The following is a 26,448-nucleotide window of genomic DNA, read 5'->3' as shown; positions in this document are numbered from 1 at the left end:
CATTTCGTAGTCAACTATTCACTTAAACTTGACCTATAGTTTCTCTACACGCTCATGTCCTAGGCTAAAAGCTTAAATTCCTCACTGACATATGACACTACTGCTTCCCACTCTCGTTTGGTGAAAATGTAAATCTTTCCGCTTGTTTCAGTTTCCTTTTGTACCTTCCTCATAGAGATACCAAACTGAGTGATGTTACAGTTTGTTCCGCGTAACGCCACACGTTTCCTATAGAAGTACGATCGTGTGATACAGTGGTCCAGTCGAAATGCGATGCGGTGTCAAATCAAGAACGAAGGCGCACAGTCGTGTAAACGCGCTGTTCTCCTCTCTCTAGTGTTTCGGAATACTGATTACTCAGAAGCAAAAGGAAGGACAACACCTGAATGTTAAACTAAACTCCCTGGCTCACGTTCAAGGTGACTTGTATGATGGTTACAAGTCCTGATTCGAGAAACACCCCCAAAGCATCACAGGACCGCCCCACACCCGAATTTCGCCTTCCACCCACGGAGGATTGAGCGTCTCTTTGGGTCGTTGGGAATTCTAGACCTAGCGCTATTTGAAAAGAGGCAAAACCGTAACTAATCAGACCACAATACATGCCTGAAGTTAGATACTTCGCAATTCCAGTATTGTATGGCCCATATAGCTTTAGGAAAGGTGGTGACTACGTGCTTAACAATGGCAGCAAGACTTAAGAAAAATCGAGACACCTTCATCGGATATATCGACACGGGATACTTCGCAATTCCAGTATTGTATGGCCCATATAGCTTTAGGAAAGGTGGTGACTATGTGCTTGACAATGGCAGCAAGACTTAAGAAAAATCGAGACACCTTCATCGGATATATCGACACAAGAAAAAACATTCGAGAACATAAAATGAGGCAAAAAGTCAGAAATTTTGAGAGAAATAGGAATAAGCTGTAAGAGAAGACGAATAAACACAATGCGTACAAGTATCAGGATGGAAGTATAAGAGCAGAAGAGCAAGAAAAATGTTCCCCGGTTAAAAAGGTTGTCCTACAAGGATCTAGTACTTTGCCCCTACTGTTTAGCCCACACACAGAAGAAGCAATGGTGGAAACAATGGAAGTTAAGAGAATGGGGTCGAGTTCAAGGGTGAGAAGATATCAATGACAAGATACCCTAATGTCATTATTGCATTCTGCGAAAATTAAGAAAAAATTATGTGACCTCGTAAACGAAATGATCTGGCTAATGAGTACAGCAAATGGCTTGAGAATACACAGACGAAAACTATGAGGAGTGGCAGAAATGAGAATAAAAAAAACTTTGCATCAAAACTTGTGACCAACAATTAGATAAAATCAAAAATTCTTCTACCACAGAAGCAACAAACGTATGACGGACGAGGCAAGGAGGACATAAATAGGAGACTAACACAGGTAAAGAGAACATTCGTGATGAAAAAAGCCTATTAGTATCAAATATAAACCACAATTTGAGGAAGAAACATTTAAAAATGTACTTTTGAAGCACAGAATCGTACGGTAGTAAATCATGGACTATAGGGAAACCGAAAATAAATAGAATTAAATTGTTTCAGTTGCGGTGTTATGGATAGGTGTGTAATATTAGGTAGAGCGAGGAATGATGCTCTTCCCCGTATACTCGACGAAGATAGGAACATGCGGATGAAACTAAAAAGAAGAGATCGCGGGCTGACAGGACACGTGTTATGACAATATAAAATAGCTTCCATGCTAATAGAGGGAGCTCTGTGGAGAAAAAACTATAGGAGATGACAGTGATTGGAATACATTCAATAAATAATGAGGACATAGCGTGCGAGAGCAACTCTGTAACGAAGAAAACTGATGACTCAAAAAACTTACTCACTAATGATGGGCAGCTTTTTCTGCCGCTGTCAACAATAGTCCTTTGCAATGAACCCGATCCCAAATTTCAGTTTCAAGCAATTTTCTTCGCAGTGTTCGGAAACAATTTGTGATGAGCCTACATTCACTGGCAGCAATTGCAGTCGGGTTTGAAACTGATTGTCGTCGAAAAGACGTGCCACTCCTATACTCTTGTGGTCTCTTGGGATATTTTCACTACCACTAACACAACAGCTCGTTTCTGCCAATTTGTCACATCTCAACGTCGACCTGTCTCATTACCCTTAGTTTGTCTAACAGACTGACACATTAACGACCGCTGTGGAAGATACCCGGCACGAGTCCTACGCTGTCTACTGTGTTCCAAAGCACCAACTGTGTTTGAGAGGAGACTAATATTTTGTCGATGAGCTTTGTAATACCATTAGAATCGTTACTTCGCAGTCATTCGACCAGTTAAATGATTTCATGTTTATTTAAGTGCCAGACATTACTACAAACTACATATTGACGTCGACATTTTAGATACAGGGCCCAGCGAATGCAGCAAGAGAGCGTATGGTGCGTACCTGAGTCCTCAGCAGCGGGCGGCGGAGCTGGAGAGGCTGGCCCCGGCGGCTGCGAGGGCGGAGGCGGAGGCCATCAGCAGCGACCAGAGGGGCGGAGCGCGCCGCCTCCACGCGCCGTTGTCCAACACTGTCAAAAAAGGGCACCCGCGCTCAGGCCACGCGCGCAACACTGTGCTACGGCTGACAAGTCTGTGTACACTGCTGGCTCATTTAGGAACATTATTATTTTTAAATAATCTATAACGTTTAGGTAGTTTAATCTATATTACCAACCCTTGAAAAATTTATGATTACAGTAGGGTATAAAACTGTACATCTACATCTACATCCACACTCCACAAGCCACCTGACAGTGTGTGGCGGAGGGTACCTTGAGTACTTCTATCGGTTCTCTTTTCTATTCCAGTCTCGGAATGTTCGTGGAAAGAAGGGTTGTCGGTATGCCTCTGTGTGGGCTCTAATCTCTCTAATTTTATCCTCATGGTCTCTTCGCGAGATATACGTAGGTGGGAGCAATATACTGTTTGACTCCTCGGTGAAGGTGTATTCTCTAAACTTCAACAAAAGCCCGTACCGAGGTACTGAGCGTCTCTCCTGCAGTCTTCCACTGGAGTTTATCTATCACCTCCGTAACGCTTTCGCGATTACTGAATGATCCTGTAACGAAGCGCGCTGCTCTTCGTTGGATCTTCTCTATCTCTTCTATCAACCCTATCTGGTACGGATCCCACACTGCTGAGCAGTATTCAAGCAGTGGGCGAACAAGCGTACTGTAACCTACTTCCTTTGTTTTCTGATTGCATTTCCTTAGGATTCTTCCAATGAATCTCAGTCTAGCATCTGCTTTACCAACGATCAACTTTATATGATCATTCCATTTTAAATCACTCATAGTGCGCACTCCCAGATAATATATGCAATTAACTGCTTCCAGATGCTGACCTGCTATATTGTAGCTAAATGATACGGGATCTTTCTTTCTATTTATTCGCAGCACATTACACTTACACTTGTCTACATTGAGATTCAATTGCCATTCCCTGCACCATGCGTCAATTCGCTGCAGATCCTCCTGCATTTCAGTACAATTTTCCATTGTTACATCCTCTCGATATACCACAGCATCATCCGCAAAAAGTCTCCGTGAACTTCGCATGTTATTCACAAGGTCATTTATGTATATTGTGAATAGCAACAGTCCTAAAAACTCCCCTGCGGCACACCTGAAATCACTCTTACTTCGGAAAATTTCTCTCCATTGAGAATGACATTTTGTATTGAATTTGGTATGCAACATACCAATGGAGATCTAATAATTGTAATTAACTAACTCATAGCGTATAAATTATATCCTTCTAAGGATAACATTTGAAGTGGCAAAATTTGTAATGGTTTAGCAGCAATGTAGCATTTTCCCCTCCTTTAGTGACATGTCAACGTTTATAGCACCTGTAGATTTGCAGAAAACTCTTATCACTGTTGGCTCTATTATACCTTTTGAAATTATAGAGGCAGAAGGGATAAAATACAGGGATATATAGTTTTTCTACAACTTCCCAAAAGAGGAAAATATTGGACTGCATTGACAAGATCTGTAGGACATGAAAGGGAAGCGTTAATCGAGAAGAGAGTGAGACACTATTGTAGCCTACAACAGCTAGACTATTATTCAATTTGTGTATTGAACGTACAGTAAAAGAAACAGAGGAGAAATATTGAAAGACACTTAAAGTTCGCCGGCCGGTGTGGCCGTGCGGTTCTGGGCGCTTCAGTCTGGAACCGCGTGACCGCTACGGTCGCAGGTTCGAATCCTGCCTCGGGCATGGATGTGTGTGATGTCCTTAGGTTAGTTAGGTTTAAGTAGTTCTAAGTTCTAGGGGACTGATGACCACTGATGTTAAGTCCCATAGTGCTCAGAGCCATTTGAACCATTTTTGAACTTAAAGTTCAGAGTGTGAAACTAAAATCTTTGACTTTCACCTAAGGCACTGTGATTTCGTCAGATACGGCAAGGTTTGGAAGTGCAGTTGAAGCGAATAGAGGGATTCATGAAAAGAGGTAATAATGTGAATATCAAAACAAGGAAAACAACAGCATTGTAATGTAGGAGAATTAACTGAGGCTAATCTGAAATGATTATATTAGGAAATAAGACACTTAAAGTTGTAGATGAGTTTAGAAATCCAAGCAGCAAAATAACTGATGATGGCCGAAGTAGACAAGATATAAAATGCTGATCGCCAATAACAAGAAAAGGAATTCCCGAAGAGAGATAATTATTAATATCTAATATCACTTTAAGGGCTACACAGTTTTTACTCAAATTATTTGCCTAGATCGTAGCTTTATTCGCAAGAGAAACATGGCTAGAAGGGAACAGAAGGTTTTCAAATGTGGTGCTAGAGACGAATACCGGAGGTATACGGGTAGATCGAATAACTAATGGTTATATAGTGAACAGAATTAGAGAAAAATGTATTTGTCGTACAACTCGACTAAAAGTAGTGATCAGTTGACTGCATAGTGAACAGAATTAGGGAAGAAATGTATTTCTGGCGCAACTTGTCAAAAAGTACTGATTAGTTGACAGGACGTATTTCCTTCGGCATCTTTTCGTAATCCTAGCTACTGCTCCGTCGGTGATAACGGCACTGTCGACAGGACGTTAAACTCTGATCTTATCTTCCTCCCTTTCTTCGTTCTTTCCCTCCTTCCTTTCTTCCTTCCTTCCATCCAACCGAAGGAATATGCTACTTCTAGAAATTGATTTGTGATTGTCGTGCTCTGTTAAAATACCAACGGTTCCGCGTTAGTCCCTGTAATTATCCTCTGTTATACAATAGTTCAAACCAACCTCAGAGAAGCACTGCTCAAATCACATCAAAACAGTGTGAATCAGGTTGCAGTTACAGATTTTGTTTCTGCTGTGACCAGAAAACACAATTAACGCCATTAACTATTATGTGGCCCATACATAGAAATTCGCTGGTGTGGCTGGATATTGCCCTTATGTTTACGAGCTGACTACGTAAAAGGTATAAACTACGCTGACAGACCCAGAATGAGATTTTCACTCTGCAGCGGAGTGTGCGCTGATATGAAACTTCCTGGCAGATTAAAACTGTGTGCCCGACCGAGACTCGAACTCGGGACCTTTGCCTTTCGCGGGCAAGTGCTCTACCAACTGAGAGGTTCGCAGGAGAGCTTCTGTAAAGTTTGGAAGGTAGGAGACGAGGTACTGGCAGAAGTAAAGCTGTGAGTACCGGGCGTGAGTCGTGCTTCGGTAGCTCAGTTGGTAGAGCACTTGCCCGCGAAAGGCAAAGGTCCCGAGTTCGAGTCTCGGTCGGGCACACAGTTTTAATCTGCCAGGAAGTTTACGCTGACAGAATTTACTAAACAAATCGTCTCGCATTGTCTTTGGTTGATTTTCACAGGGTAAAAGTTTACACCGCCTGTATGTATATCTAATCCTTTAATGCAAGAAATTGTACAAACTGCTTGAATCTGATTGAAAATGCGATTAAACATTTTTGAAATTCTTTTGTTGCTTTCCCTGTGGATAACAAACACCAAATACCGTATGGGTAGTTAACGTATTCTCTATTAGTTCACAGACTTACGATACCAGAGATGCTACATTGTCGTGTAACACGTTTCCCCGCGCGACCCCTACGGTCGCAGTTTCGAATCCTGCCTCGGGCATGTATGTGTGTGATGTCCTTAGGTTAGTTACGTTTAAGTAGTTCTAAGTTCCAGGTGGCTGATGACCACAGATATTAAGTCCCATAGTGCTCAGAGCCATTTGAACCATTTTGTAACAAATCCGCTCTTTTAACATTGTTTCACCAATTGGAACCGAGTGAAACATTCGCTCAATATATATATAGAAAAACATCTACATAAACACGTCTATATCTCCAAGGCTACCTGCAATCACCGTTAAGAAGCTTATTCAAACCACTTTCAATCTGCTTCTCAAACGTTCTGCTTTCTAACAGCGCGTGGGAAAAGTGAACGCTCAAATCTTTCCGCACGAGCTCTGGTTTCCTTGTTTTATGTCGATGATCATTTCTCCGTATGTTGTGGTGACAATGAACTATTTTCGCAGTCAAAGTAGAAAGTTGGTGATTGAAATTTCGTGAAAATATCTCGCTGCAACCAGAAAGCGTTTGCCTTTATGTTTGCCACCCTAACCAGTTTATCACATCAATAAGGGCCTGTCTCCTATTTAGCGATAATACAAAACAAGCAGTCCTTCTTTGGACTTGGTCAATGTCCTCTGTCAGTCCTGTCTGGAAAGGATCCCATACCGACAGCAGTACACTAACATAGGACGGACAAGCGTGGTGCATGCAGGCTCTTTAGAAGACCTGTTGCCTTTTCTGTGTGTTCTGTCTATAAAACGCATTCTTTGGGTTGCCTTTCCCACGACATTATTTATGTGATAGTTTCTCTTTATGCTGTTCGTACTTGTAATTTATAGGTGTTTAGCTGAATTGACAGCCTTCATATTTTTGTGATTTACAGCGCAATCAAAATTTAATGGATTTGTTTTGATACTCATGTGGATGAACTCACACATTTCCTCATTCATAGACAAATGTCACTGTTCGCGACAGAAGTATAACATGTCTAACTCATTTTGAAATTGGGTTTGATCTTCTGATGAGTTTACTAGACGGTAAAAGACAGAATCGTCTGCAAACGTTCTAAGAGGGTTGCCTCGATAGTCTCCTAAATAACTTATATAGATTAGAAGCAGCAGACGGCCTATGACACTTCCTTGGGGAACGTTGTTTCACCCGGTGATTATCAAACAGTTAATATGATCTGTGACCTTTGCGACCGGGTATAACGAATTTAGTCGCACAACTGTGACGATACTCCATAGGCGCGCAGTTTGTTTTTAAGTCTTTCGTGAGCAATGATGTCAACAGTCTTCGGGAAATCTAGAAAAATGGAATCAGTTTGAGATCGCCTGTCAATGGCATTCACTATTTCGTGCGTACAAACAGCTATTTGTGTTTCACAAAAACGAAATAATCTCAATTCGTGCTGTGTGTCAATAGGCAGTTACTCTCGAGATAATTCATCGAGATGTTCTTGGCGCTTCGGACTGGAACCGCTCGACCGATACGGTCGCTGGTTCGAAACCTGTCTCGGGCATTGATGTGTGTGATGTCCTTAGGTTGGTAAGGTTTAAGTAGTTCTAAGTTCTAGGGGACTGATGACGTCAGATGTTAAACCCCATTGTGCTCAGACCCATTTGAACCATTAACTCCTATTTACGCTCCTGAGTATTGGTGCACGTGTACCAATTTCAAGTCTTTTGGTGTGGAGCTGTCGTGGTGTGAGCGGCTGCATGTGATTTTTTAGTATGGTGCTATTGAATTAGCATACTCTGATTTCCGGAATATTAGCCTTTACTATGAGGTTTAAGCTGCTTCGCTATACCGAGAATGTCTATTTACTCTTGTTGGCAGCTGTTCTTGATCCGGATGTCAGAACATTTTACCATTTTTCTTCGTCTTCTGTGGGGAAGGAGTTTGGAAAATTGTGTTTAACGATTCCGCTTTAGTGGCGCTGTTATCGGGAATATTACCATTGCTATCGAACGGCGAAGGTATTAATTGCGCCATGCCGCAGGGGTACTTTACATATGCCAAGAATCTGTTTGGACTTTTTCACTATTTAGTGACAGAGTTTGGTTGAGGAAGCTATTAAAACCATCTCGCATGGAAGTTCGTGCTCAGTTTCCAGCTTTATTAAAACAACACAAATCTTCGAATTTTTTTGTTCTTTTAAATTTGGCATGCCTTTATCGTTGTATCTGCTACGGCGTTGTGCTTTGTATTGTGTACCATAAAGGATCAGTATCATCTTTTATTAATCTCTCAATTGCCGCCATACTATTTCTTTGAATTTAACCACATCCGATCTGCACTTACATATTGCGAAAGAAAAAAAATCGCAGCACCAAGAAGGAGTCGTGTTGCGTACTAGAAAGTGGATAGGTGTGTTTCTAAATGTGAAAGATGATTTCTTTTCCAGTTTCACGCCAGTCTCATAAGAGTGGCACTACTAGCGCCACTATGAGGATGCAACCCAAGTTCGTTTTAAATACGCGTTATGAGGGTCGTGAGCGTTAGCTGCCCTTCATTTTGAACTTAGATAGTAGATGTTAGTCAAGAATGTCTCCAGGGTGACAAAGACGCCATTATCAGCACGCCACTCAGTTTGAACAGAGCCGTGTAATAGGGCTAGGAAACGTTGGATTTTCTTTCCGTGATACTGCAGAAAGACTTGGGAGGAACGTAGCCATTGTACATGATTGGTGACAACGGTGGTCACTAGATTGTACGGTCGCAAGAAGACATTGCTCCGGACGGCCATGTGGCGCTACCGAAGGGAGACCATCCTGTTTGGCTTATGGCTCTGGCGCATGGTACTACATCTGTAGCAGCAGTTCGAGCAGCATTGGCACCACTGTGACACTACGAAGTCTTACAAATTTGTTACTTCCAGAACGGCTCCGAGCCGGAATCTCTGTGACGTGCATTTAGCTGAACCGAAATCATCGCAATTTGCGGCTTCAGTGGCGTCAAGCGAGAGTTCGTCACAGGCAGGGTGAAGGTCTGTTGTGTTTTCGTATGAAAGTTGGTTCTGCGTTGGTGCAAGTGATGGCTGTCTGCCGGTATGATGGAAGCCAGTTGAGGTTCTGCAACCAAACAGTCTGTGTGTTAATGACAAAGGAGCCACAATTAAATTTACGGTCTGGGACGCAATTGCATATTAAAGCAGGAGAACTCTCCTGGTTATCTCAAGCACCCTGACTGCAAATTTGTGCGTGAGTCTGCTGATTGGACGCTTTATACTGCCATTCACGAACAGCATTCCAGGAGATGTTTTCCAAGAGGATAATGATCGCCCACATACCACTGTTACAACCCAACATGCTCAACAGTGCCAAGATACTGCCTTGGGCTGCTCATCACTAGATCTGTTTCGATGGAGCACATAAAGGACATCACAGAACGACAACTCCAGTGTTATCTACAACCAGCATTAGCGATTCCTTTATTGTTCGATCAGGAGCAACGGGCATGGAACTCCATCCCACAAACTGACATCCGGCACCTGTACAACAAAATGCATAGGAGCTTGCATTCTGGCAGCTACACCGGTAATTAATGTACCAGCATTTCACATGTGCAATGGCGTATCTCGCACTTACATTGACCTGTAATCTTACAATGTCGATCACTTAAATCTGTTACCTAGTCATATTTACTCCCGAAATTTTATTACTTTACACTGATTACTTTCCTGTGTTGCGATTTTTTACCGTCAGTGTAGTTAGTTGGGATGGAGTGGAGACTGTCACTGAGGAAGGCGCCCAATGCATCTTTTCTGCTTTTTTCAAACACATATTTTGTTTTTCTCTTTAGTGGATTTGGATATGGCGGTCGTCAGTCTCGCTACAGCACCTTGTTGCCACTAACCCCTGTATCCATCAAGGTGCTTCCAGTTTTCTCTGGAATATTTGTTGCTAAGTGGTCAAGTATGCTTCCACGAACATTTACCCTTCGAGTGGGCTCCCGTACCAACTGTTCAAAATAATTGATGGAGAAAGCATTTAGTTCAATTTATGTCGATGCTTTATGCCCACCACCGGCTTTGAGCATAAATTTTCATATAAAGGGCAGATTGAAGGAAATCATCATTAAAATTGCATGAGTGGGGATACCTATTTGATAAGACGAGTTTTCTTTGATCTGTCCAGCAACTGATTCATCTTAGGCGAGCGGTGGGGCCGGGGGCGGGGGCGGGGGGGGCGGAGGGGCTCGGTAAAATGAGCCAGTTATTAGATTATTACAGTTGCCAAGTATAACGTGAACTCATAGTGTCTACTTCAATCGCTTTAAGATAAACTACTTCTGATAGCAAAAAATACGCCGCCACCAGCTGTAATTCATCTGTCCCTTCTTAACACCGTCAGGTACTTTCAAAAATATCGGCTGAGCTTATCCCTGGCCTTAGTCAGCGTCTGGTACGTGTAACGTTTTGAGCTTCAGTGCATTGTAGTAGCACTTGGAGCTCTACTTCTTTCCCGACACAGCTACGGGAATGTAGAACTGCAATACTTTTTCCTGGTGTGTCTATCCTGTTCCAGGGTATGTCCCTTTGAGACTGAAGCCCTTTCAGTACTTTCCAAAGACCCTCGAACAAAAGTAATGGCACAGTCCATTCCTCGCCGACCAGATGATTCAACTCTTGCCTGTGTACAGTCGATAGGACAGTGTCATCAACTGTTTTTTGTCTTGAAATCATCTGCCACATACTTACACCTTCTTTCAGTGTGATAAATCATCAGCCACTTCGTATTGCGAAGGAGAAATACTATGGCGAGTACCGATCATAATGAAAATTTCATAGCTGCATTATGGTGTAAGTAGAAATGGTTTCATCTCGCTTATTTTCACGTTCAGACTTTGAATATTCTTTACTACGACCAGAATAATTTTTTGGATCATCGATCTTCTGGCTTATTTGATGAAGACCTCCACGATTTCCTATACCAAACACTTCCGCTCGGAGTAGCAATTAAACACAACGTCCTCGGTTGTGTGTCGAATATATAAAAATCTCTTCTTGTCAGTACAGCTTTTGTCCTCTACGTGTCCCTCTAGTCGCGTGAAAGTCATTCTCTGATATCTTAACGTATACTTTGCATCCCGTCCACTCACTTAGTCACTGTTTTCCAAAACTTTCTTTCCTCGCCTACCCTGCTGATAACCCGCTCACTGCTTAGCAAACCATAATCTCCGGGCTCCTTCTCTATCATCCTAAACCAAACATTTCAATTCTCTTATCGTTCGGTTTCCTATAGTCTATGATTCACTTCATGCAGTCCTGTGCCCCAGGTGAACGTTCTTAGAAATTTCCTACTTTAATTAAATCCTGCGTTTGATACTAATAGGTTTCTTTTAGTGAAAAATGTCTCGGTCCAGTCTTATAACAGATAAAGACTGTAATATCGAATTCCAGTTAACTAGAAACCTTATAATTGAATTTTAAGCTGAAATGTGAAGGAAATGACAAGCAATGCTTTGAATATTTAGTAGCTTTCGTTCACCACATGATGTGCGACGCACCCGGCTAATAACGCCCATCCCCATTCGCAATGCCATCATGTACATCATTAACCTAAATTAATAGCTGTATTTAAAAACAACAAACTTCCGAGATAGAAATTTCATTCTGTTTTCATAGCTCCTTCGGCACCTTGATATGATGTAGAAATGTTCTAATATTGAAAATTACGAAAGGAAGAGGCAAAGAGCGTAATATTAACTTCTATCATCAGACAAAAAGAGAGGCATGTATATCTCATTCGAACGCCCTTGAGAGAAGAAAAGGTTTAAATTAAAGAGAATACCTGTGTAACAAAATGGATGAAAATGACAAAAAATATGAATTAAATGTGAATACTTACTAGGAAGAGGGTTGTCGGCTCCTGAAACAAAGAGAAAAATTTCAGTAAAGTGTAATCTACCTGTTAGCCTTAAACTACATATGTATTAGGCTGCATCAAGTGAATTGTGACATCCTTTCTGATTCATTTTTGATGTGTACAAGGCCATGGTCTAAGGAACGCCACAGTGCTTAGGGTTTCGTTTTCCAACTGTAAAAGGTAGCCTCACGGTATGTAAAGACGTCGTTAGTTTATTTTCAAACTTAAACGAGCAACTCAAACCGAACTGTTTATACACGATCCAGTCACATTAATGAGACCTCCAACTGTGTCCGACGTCAACATGCAATAAAACCTTACAAGTGGCAGGTGGCAGCACTAGCATTGGAGGCTATATAAACCGTGGTGTCGGGGCGTTGGGTGGCGGGGGTGTGGGGGAAACGCGGCAAACTGTGCAGTCGTTGTCGTAACGCGGAAATGGAACAACTTATTTGACATCCAAAAGGGCATTATCACTCAGTTTCGATTCAAGGGCGGAAACTTTAAATTGTATACGTACCGCCGTGGCTTAAGTATTCCGTGCATTAAAAAATGGTGCTATCTGAGGCTGGCGCCAAACCAGATGTAGGGTACCGTGCGCCATAGATGACATGGCTGAACTATAGGTGCGGAAATGTGGGCAGGCTAATACATTTGCAATTGATGAGCAGCTGACCGCCTACGTAAGCCAAGGGGCTGCTGGTAGCCTCTCCTCGACGACGCTTCAGCGAACACTGCTGCGAATGGGTCTCCACAGTGGGCAACTGATTCATGCACCCAAGTTGACTGCCGATCATCAGCAAGGCTGGAATTTGCTCGCCAATACCGTAACTGAAAGTTCACTGAGTGGTGACAGGTTCCAACGCTCAGTCGAACAGATGGCAGCTGGCATGCAGAGAGTGAAATGTCTGAAAACAAGCACCGTGAAATAGTTATGGTCTGGGGAACGTTTTGGCGGAATTGCCGAGGTAATCTAGTCATTCTGGAATGCACAGTGATTCAGCACAAGTATGCAACTATCTTCGGGAACTACTTCCAACCATACAAATTAGTTTGTTTCTCCTCGGCAACATGGCATCTACCAGCAGAATAATGGAATGTGTCACACAGCTCGCAGTGTACGTGTGTAGTTCGAAGAACGCCAGGATGAGTTGGCCGTACTCTCCTGCCCATAAAACTACCCAGATTTAAATCCAATCGAGAATCTGTGGGATCATCTCAATCGTGCTGTTCGGGCCATGGATCGTTAACTGAGAATCCTAGCGCAGCTGGACGCGGCACTTGAGTCAGCATTGCTCCACATCCCTATAAGTTCCTTCTAGAAACCCAGTGACTCTCTTCCGTCACGTCTAGCTGATAAAGGTGGTTATTCAGGCGTTTGACAGATAATCACATTAATGTGACTGGGCAGAGTATGTAAACACTGTACCCTCACCGTCTGTGAAGGAACTTCCAGAATTAGGAAACGAAATTTTAAGCTCTGAAACTCGTCTGAAACCACGGCCTATTTTCCATAAAACAAGCATCACCAAGTACGTGAATACAGACCCTTAAAGCCTACGCAGTATGATCAAACATCTGGCAGCTTGAGATGTATTGATGAAACAGGAATATTTAAAAATAAAATACTGTTTGATTAGGACAGTTTTAAACAATATAAATTATATAACATTATTTTCACCGTAAAATTTATGGTAATTAAATGAAGAATATAATTTCAGTCCGCCACAAATACGTTTTAAGAGATGGTTATGCATTTAGGATCTGCGGGTCTGTTTGGGAGAAAGATTTTAGAAATTAGTATTTCAGGGAACACGAATGAAAATTAATATAAAGGATTACCCAGGGTAAGAAGATGCTCTTTCGGTAAGAGGTTCTGTATCGCTAAATGAAATATGTGTGAAACTGTGTGGTTTCGTTGTAAGTCCAGTTAACAACATCCGTTACGTTTTAGTAATCTTAACAAAATCGGCGATACTGGTAGACACGTTGATGGTTTTCTTAGTAACCCGCAGTCAGTAAACATATTGTCATTCATTATCCTTCTAAGAAGGGACGCAAAGGAAACATCGTAAATAGATTAAGTCTTTGTACGAACTAAGCAACGATAACTGTCGACGGGGCTGCAGAGTAAATCCGGTAGAGATGGTGCACCTGTGCACATTTAGTTAAATTTATTTTTGTACGACTAAACACGAAGTCGTCTATGCTATATAATTTTTTTGACTTTTTTCAATGTAACATTTAAACGTAATATTTGACTATGAAAATAACTTTGCATTGCAGCGTCTATCACCTACGCCATGAGTGATGTGCTGGTTGCTAAAAACAGCATAACTCCTGTGTTTGGTCGATATATATATAAAGTTTTGACTTAAAAACAAAGTAGTTATGGTTACAAATACGTTGTGGAGTGAAGAAAAAACTATGAACTGTTAACAACAGATTTTAATATCTTACTTTCATATCTAAGTGTTCATTGATTTAGATAAATAGTTTACTTACTGATAGTTTAAAACTAAGGCAGGTAATCCACTTACTTCGAGTTAATACATTCCATTAATTCCGGTGAAATATTAAATAAAAAACCAAAGCGTAAGAGTTACATGCTTAGTTCCTTTTGTTTTCTTTCTATTTTCACAGCAACAATCGATATAAAATATGTCAAAAATTATGCAGTCTTCGTGTAACCAACACGTACAAGCTGTGCAATATAATCTATCATTTTTTGCTGTTTTCAGATATAATTCTCCGCACTCCTTACAGATATCTAGGAATACTTTTTGTGGTTTTTTTGTATCGTCTTCCATATCAATGGTATCTTAACGTGCGTGCTAAGTCATTTGAACGAAAAAACAAACAAAACAGAAATGTTTTTACTTATTTAAAACTTTTATTTGATTTATGCGGAAAGCATCGCTAACGAAACAATGTCTGGCATAATTATCTGTAGGGGAGAGACACCGCAGCTTATAAATTCATGACCTCAGTAGACAAGATGGCCACACTAGAATGAGAACATGCATAATAGAACTTAAATGTTAATACAACTACTCAAAATTATCGAAAAATCAGACTATTTAGCATACACTAAGAAGCAGTCGTGACGCTGAGAAAGGTTTTGAAGGGATATTTATACACTTACCTGAGTTATCCTCCAAAGGCTTATGTACAACTTCGTCGAGCCAAACGTAAATACTTTCAATAATATCTCGGTGTCCTCTAAGCAAATGCATTGTCGACACACACAGACTCAGTCTGGGTTAGCCAAAACTACGAGGGGTGCCGCATGTGTCGCCTCTCCCAGGTTTACCCCATGTTTTAATGCACTGAATACTCGTTACGTATATGTTATCAACAATATTGCTGTATCGATGCAGTGATAAAACACTGGGGTTCTATTCTGAACGACGGCGTTTGGAGTATGCTACCGGCCGTCCACATTCAGACTGCTCGTAATTTTCTCTGATCTCTTCATGCAAATGCTAGGAATATGTTGCTGAAAAATCACGTCAATTTTGCTTTCCCATTCTTCCATACTCTGATACTGATCCATCGGTAATGATCTCATAATTCACGGATCTTTAAACTTTCTTTCCTCCCCCCCCCCCCCCCCCCATGAACCACGGAACTTGCCGTTGGTGGGGGGGGGGGGGGGGGCGGCTTGCGTGCCTCAGCGATACAGATGGCCGTAGCGTAGGTGCAACCACAACGGCACAACGGAGGGGTATCTGTTGAGAGACCAGACAAACGTGTGGTTCCTGAAGAGGGGCAGGAGCCTTTTCAGTAGTTGCAGGGGCCACACTCTGGAAGATTGACTGATCTGGCCTTCTAACACTGACAAAACGGCCTTGCTGTGCTGGTACTGCGAACGGCTGAAATCAAGGGTAAACTGCAGGCGTAATTTTTTCCGAGGGCATGCTGCTTTACTGTATGGTTAATTGATGATAGCGTCCCCTTGGGTAAAATACTCCGGAGGTAAAATAGTCACCCTTTCGGCTCTCCGGGCGGGGACTACTCATGAGGACGTCGTTATCAGGAGAAATGGTTCAAATGGCTCTGAGCACTATGGGACTCAGCTGCTGAGGTCATTAGTCCCCTATGACTTAGAACTAGTTAAACCTAACTAGCCTAAGGACATCACAAACATCCATTCCCGAGGCAGGATTCGAACTTGCGTTCGTAGCGGTCTTGAGGTTCCAGACTGCAGCGCCTTTAACCTCACGGCCACTTCGGCCGACATTATCAGGAGAAAGCAAACTGGCGTTCTACTGATCGGAGCGTGGAATGCCAGATCCCATTATCGCGCAGGTTGGTTAGAAAATTTAAGGAGGGAAATGGATAGGTTAAAGTTAGATATAGATGGAATTTTTGAAGTTCGGTGGCAGGAGAAACAAGACTTTTGGTCAGGTGAATACAGGGTTATAAATACAAAATCAAATAGGGGTAATGCAGGAGTAGGTTTAATAATGAATAAAAGAATAGGAGTGCGGGAAAGCTACGATAAACAATATAGTGAACGCATTATTGTGGTCAAGATAGACACGAAGCCCATGCCTACTACAGTACTACAACTTTATATGCCAACTATCTCTGCAGATGAAGAGGAAATTGATGAAATGTATGATGAGATAAATGAAATTATTCAGGTAGTGAAGGTGAAGGGAGACGAGAATTCAGTCATGGGTGACTGGAATTCGGGAGTAGGAAAAGGGAGAGATGGAAACATAGTAGGTGAATATGGATTGGGGGTAAGAAATGAGAGAGGAAGGCGTCTGGCAGAATTTTGCACAGAGCATAACTTAATCAAAGCTAACATTTGGTTCAAGGATCATGAAAGAAGGTTGTATACATGGAACAACCCCGGAGATAATAAAAGGTTTCAGATACATTATATAATGGAAAGACAGAGATTTAGGTACCAGATTTTAAATTGTAAGACATTTCCAGGGGCAGATGTGGACTCTGAGCACAATCTATTGGTTATGAACTGTAGATTAAAACTGAAGAAACTGCAAAAAGGTGGGAATTTAAGGAGATGGGACCTGGATAAACTGAAAGAACCAGAGGTTGTACAGAGTTCCAGGTAGAGCATAAAGGAACAATTGGCAGGAATGGGGGAAAGAAATACAGTAGAGGAATAATAGGTAGCTTTGAGGGATGAGGTAGTGAAGGCAGCTGAGGATCAAGTGGGTAAAAAGACGAGGTCTAGCAGAAATCGTTGAGTAACAGAAGAAATATTGAATTTAATTGATGAAAGGAGAAAATATAAAATCGCAGTAAATCCATCAGGCAAAAAGAAAAACTAACGTCTCAAAAATGAGATTGACAGGAAGTGCAAAATAGCTAAGCAGGGATGGCTTGAGGACAAATGTAAGGATGTAGAGGCCTATCTCAGTAGGGGTAAGATAGATACTGCCTACAGGAAAATTAAACAGACCTTTGCAGAAAAGTGAGCCACTTGTATGAATACCAAGAGCTCAGATGGAAACCCAGTTCTAAGCAAAGAAGGGAAAGCAGAAAGGTGGAAGGAGTATATAGAGGGTCTATACAACGGCGATGTACTTGAGGACAATATTATGGAAATGGAAGAGGATGTAGATGAAGGTGAAATGGGAGATACGATACTGCGTGAAGAGTTTGACAGAACACTGAAAGACCTAAGTCGAAACAAGACCCCGGGAGTCGACAACATTCCATCGGACCTACTGACGGTCTTGGGAGAGCCAGTCCTGACAAAACTCTACCATCTGCTGAGCGAGATGTATGAGACAGGCGAAATACCCTCAGACTTCAAGACGAATATATTAATTCCAATCCCAAAGAAAGCAGGAGTTGCCAGATGAGAAAATTACCGAACTATCAGTTTAATAAGTCACAGCTGCAAAATACTAACGCGAATTCTTTACAGACGAATGGAAAAACTAGTAGAAGCCGACAACGGGGAAAATCAGTTTAGATTCCGTAGAAATGTTGGAACACATGAGACAATACTGACCCTATGACAGATGTTATAAAGTAGATTAAAGAAAGGCAAACCTACGTTTCTGGCATTTGTAGACTTAGAGAAAGTTTTTGACAAGGTTGACTGGAATACTCTCTTTCAAATTCTAAATATGGCAGGGGTAAAATACAGGGAGCGAAAGGCTATTTACAATTTGTACAGAAACCAGATGGCAGTTATAAGAGTCGAGGGGCATGAAAGGGAAGCAGCGGTTGGGAAGGGAGTGAGACAGGGTTGCAGCCTCTCCACGATGTTATTCAATCTGTATATTGAGCAAGCAGTAAAGGAAACAAAAGAAAATTTCGGAGTAGTTATTAAAATCCATGGAGAGGAAATAAAAACTTTGAGTTTCGCCGATGACCATGTAATTCTGTCAGAGACAGAGCCGTTGAAAGGAATGGACAGTGTCTTGAAAGGAGGATATAAAATGAACATCAACACAAGCAAAACGAGGTTAATGGAATGTAGTCGAATTAAGTCGGCTGATGCTGAGGGGATTAGATTAGGAAATGAGACACTTAAAGTTGTAACGGAGTTTTGCTATTTGGGGAGCAAAATAAGTGATGATGGTCGATGTAGGGCGGATATAAAATGTAGACTGGCAATGGCAAAGAAAGCGTTTCTGAAGAAGAGAAATTTTTCAACATCGAGTATAGATTTAAGTGTCAGGAAGTCGTTTCTGAAAGTATTTGTATGGAGTGTAGCCATGTATAGAAGTGAAACATGGACGATAAATAGTTTGGACAAGAAGAGAATAGGTACTTTCGAAATATGGTGCTACAGAAGAATGCTGAAGATTAGATGGGTAGATCACATAACTAATGAGCATGTATTGAATAGAATTGGGGAGAACAGAAGTTTGTGGCACAAGTTGACAAGAAGAAAGGACCTGTTTTTACGACTTGTTCTGAGGCATCGAGGGATTCTACTATAGAGGGCAACACATGTGACATTTCGGGAGGATCAGTCTTAAATCAGGTCAAGAGATATATTGCTTCTTCCTGCTTCCGTTCTCTGTATGGTGTTTACCATTTGGCTTTCCGATTACTGATTTAGATGTCGTGATAACCCCACAACGCCAAACCACAACACCGAGAGCTCTGATGCTGTGATAAGGTGAAGTTGTAAGGTGGCGCAGATGAAGTTGTAAGGTTGCCCAACTCGCATATTCAGATAGCCTTGCTGGAGAGAAAACTCTTTGTGGCTGACAGACCTCTGATTTCGAGTCCTTGTCCAATTTACACTGCCTGTGACGTTCATCCGATGTCATAAATACTCAATTTGAGCTATAAAGCCCGATCGGAACAGATAATCCATTTCGAATTGAATGATTTTGTGGATAATAAGTTATCGAAAGACAAACTCATTTCTCGGTTACTTTCGTTTGACAGTTCCTGCTGCAGTAATACTCTACAAAGAAGTAACAGGTCATTTACCAAAACCGAGAACATCTGGAGAGGTCTTTCTGGAGGGCTTACAGTAGCCGTGAGGCGCGACTTGGTACGTCATCACCTCGTGCTGCTATAAAACATTGCCCGTTCTTTACGGAGAGGCTTGCTACAAAAAAGTGCCTCCCGCTTTTGTTACCGACTGGGACTAATTTTACTTTCAGGAGCACAATGCCGCCAGGTACAAAGGCGGGTCTTTGCAAGAAAGGCGGCACCTCTCTTGTATCCGACTCAGTAACCAGTCGCTCTCCCTAATGAAACCCATAAAGATATTCTGCTTGGATGTCGTATCGTTTCTCAGTATTACAGCGGAATTTTTGCTCCTACCTTTAGCACAAGTGCCTCCGGCTTGTCATAACCCTTTTCGTTGGTGTAGAATGCTTCTACAGATTTCCGAAACGGTTTCTAGAATAAAGAAGAAAGCTAACACAAAGAAAGGAAACAACTCTCACTTCCTAATGAATATGTCATCTACATTTTCATCCATACTCTGCAAGTCACCTGACGCTGTGTGGCGGAGGGTACTTTGAGTACCTCTATCGGTTCTCCCTTCTATTCCAGTCACGTATTTTTCGTGGAAATAGAGATTGTCGGTATGCCTCTGTGTGGGCTCTAATCTCTCTGATTTTATCCTCATGGTCTCTTCGCGAGATATACGTAGAAGGGAGCAATATACTGCTTGACTCCTCAGTGAAGGTTTGTTCTCGAAACTTCAACAAAAGCCCGTACCGAGCTACTGAGCGTGTCTCTTGCAGAGTCTTCCACTGGAGTTCATCTATCATCTCCGTAACGCTTTCGCGATTGCTAAATGATCCTGTAACGAAGCGCGCCGCTCTTCGTTGGATCTTCTCTATCTCTTCTGTCAACCCTGTCTGTTACGGGTCCCACACCGGTGAGCAATATTAAAGCACTGGGCCACTAAGTGTGCAGTAACCTACTTCCTTTGTTTTCGGATTGCATTTCCTTAGGATTCTTCCAATGAATCTCAGCTTGACCGACGATTAATTTTATATGGTCATTCCATTTCAAATCACTCCTAATGCCTACAAGCAGATAATTTATGGAATTAACTGCTTCCAGTTGCTGACCTTCTATATTGTAGCTAAATGATAAAGGATATTTCTTTCTATGTATTCGCAGCACATTACACTTGTCTACATTGCGATTCAATTGCCATTTCTTGCACCATGCGTCAATTCGTTGTAGCTCCTCCTGCATTTCAGTACAATTTTCCATTGTTCGAACCTCTCGATATACCACAGCTTTATCCACAAAAAGCCTCAGTGAACCCCCGATGTTATCCACAAGATCATTTATGTATATTATGAATAGAATCGGTCCTACGACACTCCCATGCGGCACACCTGGAATCACTCTTACTTCGGAAGACTTCTGTCCATTGAGAATGACATTCTTCGTTCTGTTATCTAGGAACTCTTCAATCCATTCACACAATTGGTCGGATAGTCCATATGCTCTTACTTTTGTCATTAAACGACGGTGGGGAACTGTATCGAACGCTTTGCGGAAGTCTAGAAACACGGCATCTACCTGGGAACCCATGTCTATGGCCCTCTGAGTCTCGTGGACGAATAGCGCGAGCTGGGTTTCACACGAGCGTCTTTTTCGAAATCCATGCTGTTTTATACAGAGTAGATTTCTAGTCTCCAGAAAAGTCTATAGCCACTTTGTAAAGGTAGCTAACCATGTGAGAAAGAGACAGCAACGAATCAGAGTTTGAATGCGCTCTGCAGAGACGTGTAGCAATGCCTTAATTAAGAAGCCATACTGGAAGATATTTGCTGAAAAGCTGGCTATCTGGAGGTATAAGCGATTCTCTGCGAAGTGTATCTGATTCGTGGATGTACATATCTGCTCGATATTTTTGCTAAGATATTTCTCAGTCCCGAAACGAAGAACGACGCTGCGTATAGTAGAAATAATCAAGTGACAAAAATGTGTTCGAAATCTTCATGTTATTGGAATCTTTTGGAATTCGTTATTTAAGGAAAGATAATAAAAGAGGAGAATTCGTGGCTGTTTTTTGGAGAAGCTATTCTTTCGTTTGGCAGGTTGTGTATTATACCGATGCATGTCGTTTTATCACCTCTGCATGGGAAGACTGGCTTTAATTTTACAGATGTATGCTTTCACTCCAGGTTTAGCAACATGGGTTGGTTATACGTCCGGTCGGTCCGGACATACAGCAGATTCTGGAGGCGTTCTGTGTCATCTTTCTCGGCCTCTGGCTCCAAGCGACGGTGGGCTATGGTGTGCTGAGATGACAAACATATCGTCCATGTCACTGATTAGCCTTCTGGCGCCTACCTGCTGGTGCCTGAACACACAGGTGTCCTATATTTCCATTCACTGTTGGGCATCGGCTGGGTTTCTCGACTCCTTATGAGGGGCTTGCGGCTCCGTCTGGAGGAGAGATCCAAATCTTGTATGAATTCAGTAACCACACAACTGATGGCATTTCACACACAGATATTGTCTTGAACTTTTTCATCATTCATCTGCTGATGCATCGCATTGGTATACAACTCCTGAATATACTGTCTCCTTACAAGAATGTTTCAATGAATATTAAACGTTAAGCACTTCAGTAGTTATTAGCTTGCAGTCGAAAGTGCGCAGTTACTTTAGAATATCGACTGGAAGCGAACAACCATCAACTGTTCTGAGTTTCAAATGTTTCGGTACCTTAAATCTCTAAAGGATAAATTTTGTTTTTCTCAGGTTAATGTTATTGCTACCATTTAAGTCTTCCGTCCTAAAATTCACTGGGCGGAACTTTCTACGCCAGGCTGTATAATCTCTTTATCTTTACATCAGTGCTGCAACCGAATATATTTGTATCTACCTTTATCTCCATCTACTGACGTCTTCACTTCCCTCCAATACCAAATTAACTATTCATTGTTGCCTCAAAATGTGTCCTACCAACATATCCCGGTCAGGCAAGTTGCTCAATAAATCTTGTTTTTCCCTTAGTAAGCTCCGTACCTCCTTGTTATTTATCTGGTCTACCCGTCTAATTTTCAATATTTTTCGAAATCTTAAATTATCCTCTTGTCTAAATTTTTTGTGTTAAATAATCAAATAACGTACACAATACATTTCTTAACCGTAGCCATGCCGATCTTAGAAAGCGTTTTATATAACTGCAAAGATAACTGAAGAAATCCGCAGGGCGTTTCTGGTGCTTGTAATGATTTTGTTCATAATGGTAGTTCAGCAGCTGCAGAATATTTCAACAAAGATAGGAAGTCAGTCATCAGCTGCACAAGAAATCCTTTATTCGGCGAACCAAATAAGAGTTTTCTTGTGCACCTTGTACTGTGTTCCCGGAGGTGGTAATGAATTTGAAATTTATGAGTGCCCTTTGCTAGTAGTTATTGTATGAATTTCTGGCGCGGTGCTCCAAAGAGTAATAAAATGCATTATGTTTCAATATATTCCATGGACATTCGAGATTGTGTGTCGGAACTCTCTCTTCTTTTGTCGTCTTCTTCTGTTATTGGACTTAAAGAGAAAAGAAAGATTGTCTGGAGTTCATCTTGCTGTAATGGTCTGTGTAAGTTGAAAGCGAAGAAAAAATATAGTTGTTCATAACTTAAAATTTGTTACCGTATTCAATAATGTAAGTTCTTCATCCTTACTTGTACTGAGTAGACGTGGACTTAACGGAATATTGACCATTGTTAAGCGCCATACTAGAAAATAATTAGTAATTTTCTTTCATCTCATCTTCGAGACGTGCCGCCGGTTAGGACACTAAATTTCTACTAGCTATGCGGCCTCTACAAATAATTTAATATATTTCACTTTCAGATTTTCTCAAGGTTGCGAGATAATATCCCAGGCAGAAAGGCCTGGTCACAAGATTATAGTTCTAATATATCTGCAAAAGATTATGCTTGTTACCTCATATTGGTATTCGAGACGAAACCACGATATGAAGTTACGGGTTTTATTACTTCAAACTGAACTAGCATACGAAATATTATCTGGTGCTATAAGCACATGAGTTTATATACATTTATTTATTTATTGGAGAATATCTGTGAAGATTCAGGAGGAAGACAATTAGTTATGTATGGTCCCGTAACCACCGTGAGTACTGACTGAGCTAGTTTGCTGATTGCTGATCCGTGTCGGGCTAAATTAAATTACATTACACTGTTCATAGTATTATTTGAGTTATTTCTCTATTTCTCTTTTATTTTAACATCACTTTGTTAAATGCTATCAAAGCAGATATAATAAATTTAAAGTTTTATTAAATTGCATTACAACCTGATGACCGACTTTTTATCTCTGTTATGCTTGTAATGATTTTTGCGCAGATTATTGTGGCTTGTTAGTGGAAAGACTGTGAGCTTCAGGAGCGAATTTCGATCTGCAGCCGGAAGACGGATTCTCTGACAGGTATCATAGAGAATAAATCGAATATTTTTTTAGGTGTAAATGGGCCATATGTGTATTGCCGCTACGAATAAATGCTAAAACTAAATTGGACTATAATCAGCTGATAAATGGCGGCTGTACAAAAGATTTGTTAGAATGAGGGAGCCTCGTTATCTTTCGAGTGATTCGCTACCACGACCAGCGCTCGTGCACAGTGTATCTGGAGCTGAGATGCAGAAGAGCACATTATCTCTCCTGAGGAGCAACGCCCACAAGAAAGAATGCAAACATTTGCCTTCATTGAGCCCGTGGCAGAAAATAAACAGGCAGCGGAGACGGTGAATTTAATTTCGTGGGCTTAGGCTTAGCGAGGGAGGGACTGGGTCTTCCCGTCAGATGAGCTTCCCCCAGCCCCCCCCCCCCCCTTTCTCACCGCATCAACAGATACCGGCTCAAACACTCGCCAGCCCCGGTGGTACGTAACGAAGTGAGCGGCGCTACGGCAGCGACTGGCGCCACGTGGCAGGTGGGTCGGTGCACGTACCGGGGTAGTAGACGAGGCTCTTGCGGACCGAGTACCGCGTGCTGGGCACGCGCAGCTCGCACGCGAACGTCGCCGAGTCGGGCAGGTCGCGGTCGAAGAGCAGCTTGTGCGCCGAGATGTCGAAGCCCCCGTCGCGCCGCTGCGTCGACACCGTCACGTCCTGCATCGGCTGCGGCCTGCAAGCAGACACACGCTATCAGCTCATGGGCTTCGCTTCTGCGTAAACTCGCAGACTAAATAATAATAATAAAAAAGCATCATATGAAGTATCCTACACATTTGAGTGAAAAATGCACAGATATCTTTAAAGAACCAATGGTGGGAACTAAATATATCTGGCGGCAAGAACAAACAGACAGTGTGAGACATTTTAGTATCCTGATTGTGTTTCGCAGCGAACGACTACCCGCTTCATGGACACTGGTGCCGCTTCTGCACACAGTCACTTGTGACGGGACCACGGGCGAGTTAGTATATAGCTGTCTAGATCAGGTAGGTACACGTTTTGGCACCGAATCTACAACGTAAAGTGCGATCTCTGGCCCACTTACCAGCCAACAGCTGACGTTTTCCGGTAGAACTGCATTACTCGTGTTGCACATACGCACAGGGTACTTTACTCTTAGTCCGGACGAACACTGGGGCCGTATTCGTTCGACTAACTGGTTTTTCCCATGATCGTGCGACTACGACCGACTGACGAAGCTCCTCACTGCAGCCGAATAACTCGGCAAGCAGTAACTCGCAAGGCTACTTAAGTGAAGACTTACCCACTCAGACCATTCCCATAGTCATAACTGAGACCAATATAAACTACTTTCTAGAGTGTCTTTCTCGACAACTGATTGAATGTGCGTTTGGAATTCTGACTAGTAAATGGAAATTGCTGTAAAAAGTATTGCAATTTACAAACCTGGTAATGTTGGCACAATTCTCAAATGTGTATGTTGGTTACACAACATCGTAATTGACAAACAGGGGAAAGAATTAGCAGGTGCATTCACTTGCCAGCTAGCACAGCCAACGGAAAGGAACGTTTCCATCGGCGAGAAGCGTTGAGCCAGTGCAGCATATTCCAACTGAGATATATTTGACGTCCTTTTGCTGAGAGAAAGTGCACACATGAGTCCGTTCTGAGTATTTTACAAAAGTTTTGTTACATAGGGTGGACGTGTGACTGAAAATGTTACTCTCAATTTTGATTTAAAAATAAAAAATGGTTCAAATTGCTCTGAGCACTATGGGACTTAACATCTATGGTCATCAGTCCCCTAGAACTTAGAACTACTTAAACCTAACTAACCTAAGGACAGCATACAACACCCAGTCATCACGAGGCAGAGAAAATCCCTGATCCAGCCGGGAATCGAACCCGGTTTGATTACAGATAGAGTTCCTACAGTTCTTTAAAACTGAACGGAGTGGGTACCATCGGTTTCTGATATATATATATATATATATATATATATATATATATATATATATATATATATATATAAGAAACTGATGGCCGATATATATATATATATATATAACCGATGCAGGTCTTTAGATTCTCATCAGTTTTGTTTTTAAATAGAGTTTCTAGAATTGTTCGTCTTATTGAATGAACATTGTACGTCACGTATAACATACTCAATAAATGTGATGACACAGTATCATATTTTTGTTACGCTACTATCACCGTTTCCAGTTATTTTCCACACTCATGCCCTCTGCAACTTTCAGTCATAGTTCCCTCCGTAAGTCGCGTTGTTCATACCTTTTCTTCCACATACTCCACAGTGACCTGTTCTCTCTCACAAGTCGAATGAGCTTCTTTACGTTCTATGTTCGTAATTACGTCCGAAAAACATCTCGACACAAGCAACATAGCTTGTTATTTATTTAATCGTATGGCTAGGGTCACCCGCTGGGCAAGCCGTTCTCCAGGTGCCGGTCTTTCAATTTGACGACACTTTGGCGACCTGCAGTCGATGAGGATGAGAGGATGATGATGAGGACAGCACAACACCCAGTCCCTGGGCGGAGAAAATTCCCCGACCAAGCCCGGAATCGAACCCAGGCCCAGAGGATTGGCAATCGGCCAC

At 41.9% G+C, this 26,448-nt stretch overlaps 1 protein-coding gene across 2 annotated transcripts in view; it reads right to left on the bottom strand.

Annotated features, from left to right (window-relative positions):
- The window catches only part of LOC124612871, a 480,199-nt gene that overhangs the window by 5,476 nt on the left and 448,275 nt on the right, over positions 1 to 26,448 (bottom strand). For both annotated transcript variants that reach the window (XM_047141307.1, XM_047141306.1), the window contains exons 4-6: positions 24,359 to 24,534; positions 11,932 to 11,952; positions 2,436 to 2,562 (exon numbers count right to left, since the gene is read on the bottom strand). In XM_047141307.1, coding sequence (XP_046997263.1) covers positions 2,444 to 2,562; positions 11,932 to 11,952; positions 24,359 to 24,534 — 316 coding nt within the window. In that variant the 3' untranslated portion in view covers positions 2,436 to 2,443. The remainder of the gene's footprint in view (positions 1 to 2,435; positions 2,563 to 11,931; positions 11,953 to 24,358; positions 24,535 to 26,448) is intronic.

The sequence above is a fragment of the Schistocerca americana genome, chromosome 4 (genome assembly GCF_021461395.2).
Source record: "Schistocerca americana isolate TAMUIC-IGC-003095 chromosome 4, iqSchAmer2.1, whole genome shotgun sequence".
Lineage (NCBI taxonomy): Eukaryota > Metazoa > Arthropoda > Insecta > Orthoptera > Acrididae > Schistocerca > Schistocerca americana.
This window is presented reverse-complemented; position numbering and strand designations above follow the sequence as displayed.